At 40.5% G+C, this 12,329-nt stretch overlaps 1 protein-coding gene across 2 annotated transcripts in view; it reads left to right on the top strand.

Annotated features, from left to right (window-relative positions):
• The window catches only part of klf12b (Kruppel like factor 12b), a 56,038-nt gene extending 45,654 nt beyond the window's left edge, over positions 1-10,384 (top strand). For both annotated transcript variants that reach the window (XM_069662753.1, XM_069662752.1), the window contains 2 exons: positions 4,935-5,092; positions 5,418-10,384. In XM_069662753.1, coding sequence (XP_069518854.1) covers positions 4,935-5,092; positions 5,418-5,599 — 340 coding nt within the window. In that variant the 3' untranslated portion in view covers positions 5,600-10,384. The remainder of the gene's footprint in view (positions 1-4,934; positions 5,093-5,417) is intronic.
• Positions 10,385-12,329: the final 1,945 nt, after the last annotated feature.

Raw genomic sequence — 12,329 nt, 5'->3', positions numbered from 1 at the left:
AGTCATGAGAATACATTTAGTGAACAGTCTGTAGTTGCTGATTTCACAGTTTTAAACTCACAAGTTGAACAAGAGTCAGCCACACACTGCTGTTTGCTTTGTATTTACACACAGCATTTACACATACAGTGAGCCTGGTGATATAAATAGCAGCTCTGCTCAGCTAGTAGCCTCTTCCAGGGGACCAGTAGTGGTGAAATTCTCTCAACCCACAGAGAAGGAAAAAAAAGCTTCAGCTGCAGCTAAAAGATGAGAAGCTCAGATATTTTTTTATTCACTAAAAATATCTTGTAATTGATGAATTATTATTTTAACATTACAACGTCATCATCAGTACACACTGTAACGTTGGTGACCTGGAGTATCTTAAAGGCGACGAACAATGATGACCACCGATATTTGGTTTATGTCCTTTATGTACAACAGCCCAGTATAAACAAACAAGTTGTACCAGTAGAAGTTAGTAGTTTTTGGGTGTTAGATTATTGTTTGGAAAATCACCTTTTATAATCTTCTGGATGAAATAACCACAGTTGCCACTTTAACAGCATCAGAGGGTAAATGAATAAATGCTTGCATGTCACTCAGCGCCCTTTAGGAGGCAGGGTCCTGTTTCAGCTGAAACTAGTGAAACATAGCTAGGCTGCACGGAGGTGCGGTGGTTAGCGCTGTGGCCACACAGTTAGAAGGTTCGAATCCCGGTTCGGACGTAGGGGGCCTTTCTGTGTGGAGTTTGCATGTTCTCCTCTTGCATGCGTGAGCTCCCTCGGGGTACCCTGGCTTCCTCCCACAATCCAAAGATCATTAGGTTCATTTGTGACTCTAAATTACAATAGGTGTGAATGTGAAGGTGAAAGGTTGTCAGTCTCTATAGCTGCTTTCCCACTGGTAAAAAAACCCCGCTAACACCTGCCTTTTTTGCTTAGTGGGGCATTCAGAGCCGGGTCAAATGACACTGCGGTAGACCCGGGTAATTATCGTCTCGGCTCTGATCGACATTGAGGGGAACACAAAACTTGCGTCGACACGCTAATCTCCGCCCCCTTTCCGCCGCGATGCTGTGCTCTGTCGGCTCAAACATCGTTCCAAATTTGTCGGCGCCGAGTTTGATAAACAGACTGAATGAGTAATAGATACAATAAAGACCAAACCACCGTAACATCTTCACTGTTTACTAACCCTGTTCCGGGCGCATTTGTGACGTCAGACGGTGACGCAGCAGAAAAGAGACTGACAGGATACCGACAGATACTCAACTGGCAACAGGAACAGAGACAATACGCATTTATTAGTGGGCCTTCCCGGGTCTGAAAAACCCGCGTCAACATGCTAAATTTAGGTGGGAAATGGGTTTGTTGGTGGATTTTGAGCTGAAGCTAAAGTTACCTTTGTTACTTTCGTGGGCACTTATAACGTCTGTAAGGACTGAAGGTCACTAATCAAGTTGTAACATTTTTGAGACACATATCTGCAGGCTCTTAAAACGGAGCGGCGATGTCGACAGAATCTCCGCTGCAGCCGAGAAGCAGTTGCTGCGCATTGGATGAATTAATTTGTGATGAGTAATGAGTCGTCACTGGGTCTTTGTTTTCAGAGCTGTTGTACTCAGACGTTCCTAAATTATATCATACTCACAGAGTCACTTCGGGGATGAAGTCAGAGTGTAAATATCCGCCTCATCTGCTGAACGTCTGAGCTCAGAGTGTTTCCACTGTAAATCCTGCCTCCCCTCTCCCTACTGTCAAACACACACACACACACACACACACACACACACACACACACAGATTCTAGATGCTTTTCTACATTGTTTCCTTCAGTTTTATGAGTACACTTCTGTCTATAAATGTTGCGTTTAGGCGTCTTGTTTTAGACACTGTAGAGGGAGGAAGCGAGAGAGAGAGAGGAGAGGGGAGTTGTAGTTCACTTCATATCTGACCCGTGTGCTCACTTCCTGTCCAGCTTCACATTGGCAATGAGCCAAAATCAACAGGTGATTCTCATGTTTGTGTGTTTTTTTAAATGTATTTCTGTTTATTTGCGTGTATGTATCTCGAGTGCGTGCGTATACATGCGTCTGACAAATGCTGCTTCACACACAGAGACAGGAAGTGGGCCGTGCGTGGAGAAGGTTCACTGAAGGGCCCGTCTGGCAGCCCCTGCTTCTCTTTCAAATCCCTCTAACACGACTAAAGCTGTTCCGTCCCCCCCCACCCCCCACCTCCCCTCTCCTCCCCCCCGTCCTCTTACCTGTTTCTCAATCTCCACAGCAGAGACTCTGAGACCTGACTGAAAAGCAGCTCTGCTCCACCACGGTTAAATATATCCCACAGATATTACTCCTCCCCTCTAGTAAACAGAGATGTTCTTGTTTTCTGTCTCTACTGTATCTCTTGCTTTCTTGTCCATTTGTTGTTTGTGTGTGTGTGTGTGTGTGTGTGTGTGTGTGTGTGTGTGCGTGCAGCAGTCATGTGATTATCGCTGCGTGAAAGGTGCTCGCTGTTTGTCAGTCGACTATCTCTGGTGAGACATGAACCATGAACCAGACATGACCATTTACCACAACAACCCTGCCCTCTTTTAGTTCCTGCCTGGATCTCTTTTTGTGTGTGTGTGTGTGTTTCTGTAAGTGTGTGTGTGTGCATTATATTCAGAGAAGTGACGCTTGGGCACATTTACATTTACCAGAGATGTGATACTACATTAAAACACTTACTGAAACACTTCCCAGTCTCACATGAAAAAACACACACTTTGCTGCTGGCCGTCTCCGTTAGAGGTGATTAATTATGTAATCAAAAGTGATATTGATTAGATATTATAGAGGAAATCATGCCAACATTCATTGATGACATAAATATTGAAGCAGTCATTAACCTCATTGAACAGCATTGATGAATATAACTGCTTTGATTGATGAAAGTACAGGAGCGATGAGAATACAGGCATTCTTACCAACTCATCCGCTTCCTCTGTGTATCAGTACAGCAGTGCTGCACTGCCACCTGCTGGCCAAACTGCTGTTTTACCACCTTACATGCACGATCTTTACAGTGCACTTTTTTAAACTAAGTATACAGGAAATTAAAGTATTTTGTTTTGAATTTAAAAGAACTAATTTACTTTCAAATGCTTTTCTCCACACTTCAAAAGTTCATGTGTTAAAAACTCTTCACACACACTTTTCTTCCTTGCCAACATGCAGCTCAGCACAACAGTTAATCTCACATCCGAAATACTCTTATGCAAAAGTTTCTTTGTAAACAGATCAGAAGATAAAAACCTGCCTTTTTTGTTGTTGCAAAATGTACAATGACATTTGCTGCAAGACTATAACAATTTAACATTACGCACGCACGCATGCACGCCCGCCCGCACGCACGCACGCACGCACGCACGCACGCACGCACACACATACAGATAAAATGTATGGCTGTATACAGATGGCTTCTTGGACGCTACATTTGTACATCGTACCAAATGCTATTCCAGCCTGTATTAAGATATTATTGCACATTACATACAGACATTTACATTATATTACTATTAACACTAATGTGATAAATGAACCATATCCCTTGCAATAAAAAGAACAGAAAGCTGTCACAAAAATGCGACAATATGCTTTAAAGGAATTTGTTTTCCGAAGCAGCAATTTTAAAATGACAGCCAACCAAACTTTAATTGTTTTTACGGTTATATTTTGTAGTAGTGTGTTGCTTCTCAGTGTCTTTTATGCATTGCAATAAACAAGAAGATCCATCCATCCCAGCTGTCAATCCCAGCTGTCATTGGGCGAGAGGTGGGGTACACCCCGGAATTATCGCCAGTCAATAACAGGCTCATTTTTATGATTTTTTATTTGAGTGTATTTATCTGTTCTTTCCTTTATTCTTTTATCTAAAGCTTGTGCAAAATATTTGACATCAGCTGCAACGAAAGACTGTACAAATCTTCGAGTCGCATGCACAGGTTGCCACACATAAATCACCCATCCATCGATCCATTATCTACGCCGCTTATCCTGTTCAGGGTTGCCGGGGGTGCTGGAGCCTATCCCAGCTGTCAATGGGTGAGAGGTGGGGTTACACCCTGAAATGATCAGCAGTCAATCACAGGGCTGACACACAGAGACAGACAACCTTACACGCTCACACTCGCACCTGCGGGCAATTTAAGAGTCCCCAATGAACCTAACAAGCATGCCTTCGGACTGTGGGAGGGAGCCCACGCATTCACGGGTAGAACATGCACACAGAAAGGCACACAGCGCTAACCGCTGAATCACCATGAGGCCCTGAACAAGAACAGCACCTTCAAAAATCAACTTCAACAAGACTAGGTCAAAACCTAGTGTGTAACTGACCTCATCAGGTCAATGTGTGCTTTTGTGGGCAAAAAGGACTGTCTTTATGAGGCTGATGACGTGTTTGAAAGCAGGTGCACGCTGCTGACGTAGGTGAGGACAGCTGAAGAGCAGCCCCGCCTACTCCCCGAACAAAGTATCCAGAGCCGTATAGACAGAGAGTCGCGTCAGTGGAGGTTCAATATGCTCCATGATCGGCCATTGTGATTTCGCAACTCTCTCTCTCTGTCTGTGAAAGTACCTCCACTCAGTCAGTCAGTCAGTCAGTCACATACCGACCCATTTGTAGGGCTGACCCCGGCTGTCAGTGGTTTAGCACAGAGGTTAAAGTGCATACCCCATGTATAGAGGCTCAGCCCTTGACACAGCGGCCCCAGGCCTGACTCCTCTCCTCGGCCCTCAGCTGCATGCCGTCCCCTCTCTCTCTCCCTTCATTTCTTTAAATAACAATATATGCATACGGGCTGTTTTGAGTATACTTATTTTGTATCTGTTTCAGTATGAATATACAACATACTGCAAACCTGCTTGGCTCATCTTACATCGCTTTCTGTTGCTTCCTTTGCAGTTCCATGTCCCCGTTCAGTATTGACAGCATACGGCGCCCCCGGAGGTCAGAGTCTCCAGATTCCAAAAAGAGAAGAATCCACAGATGTGACTTCGAGGGCTGCAATAAGGTGTACACCAAGAGCTCCCATTTAAAAGCACACCGGAGGACGCATACAGGTCAGTACAGAGAATTCAATTACTGATACTTGATTTTTTTTTTTATTCAACATATAAATCTATCAGAGGACTTTTTACACTTGCTTAAACTGTCCCAACCATCAGAGTGAACATGAAGGAAGCATTTATTTTTATCGGACTTAGGCTGCTTTTTAAAAAAAATATTGATGCACAACTTTTTGTGAGCTTTCAAAGGTTTAAAGAGCAAAAAAAAATTAAATGAAAGAGGAAATTCTTATAATCCAATATGTGAACCTAATCGGACTTATAGAAAGTGAATGTGTAAAGTCGATCTTCTGACCGTGTTCCCTGTCGTGCTCTCCAGGGGAAAAGCCATACAAATGCACCTGGGACGGCTGCACGTGGAAGTTCGCCCGCTCCGACGAGCTGACGAGGCATTACAGAAAACACACGGGGGTGAAGCCCTTCAAGTGTGCAGACTGTGACCGCAGCTTCTCCAGATCCGACCACTTGGCCCTGCACCGGCGGAGACACATGCTGGTGTGAATCAGACGGAGAGAGAGATCGTTACACAGAGAGAGCGCGCGAGAGAGAGAGAGAGATCAATGGAACAGACACACACACACACACACACACACACAGGCAGCCGGGGGAGCGGGATCTCCCTGTGAATGTTTTTCAGCTGGCCTGGACGCGCACACGCTCTTACACACAAACACACACACACACATACACACTCTCATCCGTCGTGAGGAGTAGATGGAGACGTGCACAGGGCTCGTGGAGCACAAAACAGGGTCACTTCTGGATCCTCTTTGGGCTGGAAGGAAAAGACGGCAGGATCTGTTATTGTCATAGTTTGGAGTTTAATAGGGAACTGTCTTTTACAGCACTGTTTGTAAATGTTTCACTTTGATTTTTAAGATGAACTCGCACTCTTTATTCGGACAAAAAATATATATATAATGCAATCGCAGCTGTCTCTTTTTTGGTATCTTTCTTTTCATTCAGACGGCTGCTTTTCAGAGCACTCATAATGTGAAAGACCGCATTATTACAAGGAACGGATGTGTCGCGTGAGCAGACAGACGTTAGGCCTGGACTGGATCACGGGAAAGGATTCAGGCCTTGTCGGAGTTACAGGCAGTGTTGTTGCGCCGTGCCTCCCTGCGAGTCTGATATGTGACCAGCAGAGGGCGCCATTTCACCACGGATGGTTTCCTTTGACTGCTGGAGCCGAGGCATGCCATATAGAAGCAAAAAGAGGGCTGGACTTTCACCTTTTATCATTTCCAGTAAACAATAAAAGACACTCGCAACCTAAATGGATCATATCACAAACACATCCGCCATCTCAATGAAAACTGGACACTTATATCATCACACCAGCAAAGAAACATAACATTTATAAGCCGCCAACAGGGCCGGACAGCACCACATTTCATCAGTGCGTTTCTTTATGTTGAGCCTCTTGGAAGCATTTTCTTCAAAAAAAAAAATCTTTGGTGGATTTTGTGCTGTGATTAGCAATCAGTAAAGTGCAATCTTAAAGGATAAATATACTTTCAGTATGACGTTTTGTTTATTGATTTTTTTTTTTTTTTAATGCCTGCTTATTGCTTATGTTTGACTCAGAAAAATACAACCCCTCATGTACAGTGAACTTTGAAACAATCAGAGGAGATTTCCAGTTATGTGAAAAAATACAGGCACCTTACAGACTCATGCTTTCATCCTGTCCCGATCTGTTTTTATCAGCTTTCCTCAGCAGTGGAAGGAGCTTGCGTTGTGGTTTTTTGTTTTGTTTTGCACAGACCATAAGCTGAAACTGACATCGTCGCAGTGTTACAGGGATACAGTGTGTTACCTGGAGTACAATACAGAAGAGCAATACGTACGGAACAAAGTGATGAGAAGGAGCGACAGCCTCCTCTTTGTTCTGTTTGCTGATGTCAATATGTTGGAGGAGTTTTTAACACGTCTCCCTGTTTTGATTGGTTTGTAGCTCTAACGAAATCTGATGCGTCTCAGTTAGCAGGTTACACTTTATTTTCTTTTTGTCTCAAAAACAGTCACTTGAAATGTTTTCACCTCAGACCAGCTATATGTGTAGATTAAAACTTTAGGCTTGGCTTGGAAAGTTGCTGAAAAATGGAGGAATTACATGCATATACATATACATCAAAATGAGACTTCAAATGCATTTATTGGCAGTCGTATCTCTCGGAGTGCATTACTTAACCTTAATTAGGAAGTTAAATTAAATTTAAAAAGTGTATTTTTACAGTCATAATAACAGACATTTTATCTACACTCTTCGTGCAGTGTGAGATATAAACTCAAGAGTATCAGGCCAACTCATATTATTTTAAAGTGCTGCTAAATGCATTTATTGGACCGAAGCCAGTAAAAAGAAACCGCTTTGAAAATAGCACCTTGAAAACCACACTTAGACTTTTATTTTGAAAATCCTCCTTTTCAGTTAAGCAGCCCGATCCAGGAAGTCATTTCTTTACATCCACGAGGGATGGGCGGATCGATTCTGTGTTATCGATACTTTGATACTCACAAGCAATTATTGATAATAATCCCAGCTAGCAGGGAACGTTCCCATAACATTGGCTAACATCACCTACAGGTTCTAATTACGTCTGAAAGAAAACGTTTTAATCTAATATTCAAAGAACGTTATAAGGATGTTTATCATGTCAAATAAAGTTCTTGTAACGTTAAAACAAAAACGTTTTAACTGCAACATTCTGAAGATATTTTCAGGATGTTTTTGAGGCCTGGGATGTCAGAACGCCTTTTATAAACATTTGCTCAACGTTACATAAAAACAAAGGTGCTTACTGCAACATTCTGAGGATCCTTTCAGGATGTTAGTACGGCCTGAACTATCAGAACGTGATTTATAAAACGTTCCTGAAATGTGATATGTTAACAAAAGAACGTTCTCCTTCTATTAAAAGGAACATTCTGGGAACCATATACAAAACTTCCCGCTCAAAACATTACCAGAACATCGTTCTCAGAACAAAACATTTCCAGCTGGGAGATCATATTTCAAAAAAACGTGGGTAGCTGCATCACTTCATACCGTTTTCAGCCAACATCATCGTCACAATTACATTTAAATCTGACGTTATATGAGGGTAATCCGAATAAAAGTCAAATTTTTTTTTTACACTTATGAGCACAAACATTTTGATTTAATTGTGCTCATATTTGTTTTGTAATAAGTGTCATTAATGGCCAGAAGGTCACATGTGATTTGCCTTTCAGTCTAATGATCTTTAAATAAAATACAAAAGTCAATTATTTTGAGAAATCACATAAACACTTAAGAAACGATCGGGATCGTTAAAATCGTAACAAAAAGTATCGAATTATAAAAAGTGTGGTATCGCCCATCCCTGACATCCACACATTGTCTGCGACAGCCCTTTGATGTAACGGAGAATGGTAATGTGTATTATCATTATTTATGTATATTGTTTGCACACACGTCATTATTCCCACTTGTATTATCATTTTGGCAAAAAAAAAAGCATATCAGCACCTTGTTTGTTTTCTTAGTATGATTTTCAAATTATTTTATTTCAGATGTCAATTTATAAACAAATAATCCTCCTATTTTATCCTCCATATAATGTATGAGAACATTTTATTATTGAGGGGCACTTCATCACTGCATATAACTCTTTTTCTTCTGTACAAAGGATCTTTTGAAATGTTGTAATATATGTGATAGTGAAGATAAAAACTTATTACAAAGTTCTACAGCCTGTATATACATTGGAAAAATAGGGCTTTTGATTAGTAGATGCAGGAGATACATTTATACATGTAAAGTCTTTTTTCAGAGACTGTAATTTATCTAATTTGATATACAGTGAAATGGGGCTAACGGTGTTTCATCATGTAAATTATCATCATGTGAGGTTATAGAACAGTTTGCTTTCTTTGGTTTGTGGTTAAAGAAGTTCATGATCAAATCATTTTTATTCCCTAGGCTGAACCAGTGTTTGCTAGAATCAAATTATTTATATACAACGACCGTAATAAGGTACTCGATTTCCCTGTGTTGCTATTTTGCTATAACAGACCAGAAATTCTCTCGATCAAGCACATATCAAACAACACGTGAACTCTCGTATTCAGTGTATGACGTTGCATGCCTTAATGCGCCACTTTTTGCTAAATTCAAGAGACTTGAATACGGTGTCTCCGCAGGACAGGGTGTGTTATATTCCCCCTTCAGCATCTCTTTCCTCATTTTAAAGCATAATTTTGTAACGGTAACCAGGGTCAAAGTTATGCAATAATAATAATGAATAGTGCCTCATATTGCAAACTTGTAATATCCGCTGCTCCGCGCAGAGTTTAGATTTCAACATGTGTGCTCAAATTAATAAATTTCAAATGGGAAACCATGATTTTTTTTGGATTTTTTTTTTGGAAATAAGCACAGACAACATTATGCAAGTCGGACCTCTAACGTTTATCTTTCTTTTTTTTTTTTTTTAGCACTGAGCCTTACGCCATTGTGTCAAACGCAGCATCCTCCCACAACACTTTCACAGGCTGTTTTATAGCTCACGTTATTACTTTGCTTGCAATAAGTCACTTCCTCTGAGGGGAACAAACTGAGTTACACAGGCCTCTCGGTGTTTCAGCTTCATCACATGAATCCAACATGATTCAATGGAAGATAATGAGGAATCTAACACACAGGGATAAAGAAAAGTCCTGTGTTTGTAGAGTGACGCCTTGTTGGTGAATTCTGATCTTACACTTCTCTCTTGGTTCAATATCTATTTTTACTTTCTGTGTTAACATCTGCTTTTGATTTCCTGGTTTTTGAAAAATTTAAGTAGTGAAGCCAATGCCTATGTTTCGAGTTTGCTGATATTACGTACAGTAATCGTTGTTCCTGTATTTATGTAAAGTGAGTGTAGTGTAAATATATTCAGATCTTTTCATTCTTACCGGTTAAAAAAAAAAAAAAAAAAGAAAGAAAAAAATTGTGATATTGCTCAGCATCGCTTCAAAAGGGAGATTCTGCTCATGGAATTCCACATCTGTAAAAGAAATTTTTAATCATGATATTTTTCAAAAATTCAAGAACAGTTGTCCTTTTTTTTTTTTTTCTGTTACACTTTTTCTTTTTTCTTCAAGAGTTGTTTAAGTATCCAGTCAGTGTTTTTGCCTTTTTCTCTGTATTTTTCATATGGATGGAGCTGTGAAATTAAAATAAGTTCAAACATATACATGTATATCAATATGAATGGAGGCATGAAGGTTAATAAAGTTGCATTTTGTATGTAACACGCTGGTATTTGGAGCTAGTTGCTATCTCTGACTGAGACGGGTGGTATGTGGTTTGGATGTCGCTTGGACATCTGAGCACTGTAACTCGCATTCTCTGGCATTCAGAAACCTTATCTTGGTATTAGGGAAACCATTTTAAATGATCGGTAGTGGTACAGTACAGAAAGTTGTACGCAGACTACATCTGACATCTACGACAAGAGAGGAAAACTTGGACAACCATTGATTCACCTGCTTATGTTATGCCCTTGACAATTGGGGAGAAATAATCGAGGATGAAGTTTCCTCAGGGTCAACTATAATTATTTTCACAAACATATAACAATTTCCAAATGTACAGGAAGGTAGAGAGGTGAACACCTTATTCCAGTTACAAATGTATACATAATTTACTTGAAAATATACCTAATTTTCTCTACTGTTAAGCACAGTTAAGAAGCTTAAAGGGGACATATTTTAGCTATGCAATCTTACTCTAACATGTTTTTGATTCACGTTGTTAACGTTTGTTTCGTTTTAAAAATTGTATACATATTTTAGAATTTATATATTTTTTCGGAGCCTCTCCTTCCTCCTGAAACAAACGAGCCGTTTTGCCATTCAAAGGTTACAACTTAGCCACGACTGGCTGACAGTATTTGGAGGGACCGCATGGCCCCTCCCTCACGTGTGCAAACCCACATGGGGGAGCGGCCGTCATTCCAAAGTTGTAGAAAACATGGCTGCTCTAGGATTGGTTATTCAGCCTTATACACGAGCCAGAATCGCCAGGCGGTATTGGAATGGTAAGTTGAAATCTTCACTACAAGCTAGTGTAAGAAGGCAGCCTGAAGTGAAAGACGGAGAACGACGATTGGTCGATTTCAGCAAAAGCCATGTTCTACGTAGAAACCTGCGGCTGTTCTGAACGGCCCATTTCATAGGCTACCTTTTTAAAAATGTAATTCTGGAAAAACACGGAATTATATAGTTTTCACTTTTTCACTGTGAACAATGAACACCCAAAAATGTGAAACCCATGCAAAATATGATAATATCCATTTAAAAGATACTGCCCCTTTAAATTCACTGAACCCTAGCTAGCTACGGGGTTTCCTCTGTGACTGAGCAGGGGCTCTGCTCGCTAACACACATTCTTTCCTAAAATCTGTGCAAAAGTTAACTTGAACTAACTCAATATGTTACCTAAACACTCTCCTCACACTCTTTACAGGTTTACAAGATATTACAGCAATAATAATCCACAACATACCTTAAGATCTGTGAGAAATAGTGTTTCCTCAGCCACAAGATGTAGTCGAAAAAATACCGCGATTTCGAGAGGTACGTGGATCAAGACAGAAGCAATCGATCTCAGGGGAATCAGTCCACTTTGCAGATTACCAATCAACTACGGTGGTAAAATAAAACAACACAGACTGAGCATGGTAAAATAAACAAGTCTATATCCTTCTAACCCTGCTTGGGCATATAATGGGTTTTAACAGTTATAATTTTATGGTATGAATTAGTCCTCATTAATGTATAATTTTATAACCTTCACAAAAACAAAAAATCAGACCATGGGTCTTTGATGCTTTTTCTCACACTGTGAGTGTATTATCTTTTAGCTTGTTACGCTTGCACTCAACATACAGTTGGCTATATATTAAAAAAGACTGGTACCTTAAAACCTCCCTTACATAGCCTATTTAAACATCCAAGTAAAACATCTCTGTGTAACATCATAATGCTTTGTTATTATCTAGCACCCACAGAGAGTGGTATTTTAAGTCCTGCTGTGTTTTAGCACAGCATGTAGTGAGTACAGTTTCTGAGAACAGGTTGCACTTAAAAGAAAACGCCCAGTACATCCTGTACGCTGCGCTATAATAACTGGATCTGGATGAATGTTTCTGTCAGCCAGCAAAGGATTCAGATGATTACAATAACAAGGTCTCAA

The sequence above is a fragment of the Semicossyphus pulcher genome, unplaced genomic scaffold (genome assembly GCF_022749685.1).
Source record: "Semicossyphus pulcher isolate SPU_LCO1_2020_fin unplaced genomic scaffold, fSemPul1.0.p SCAF_15, whole genome shotgun sequence".
NCBI classification, from domain to species: domain Eukaryota; kingdom Metazoa; phylum Chordata; class Actinopteri; order Labriformes; family Labridae; genus Semicossyphus; species Semicossyphus pulcher.
The sequence above is the reverse complement of the archived record's forward strand: the minus strand, read 5'-3'. Positions and strand labels throughout refer to the sequence as shown.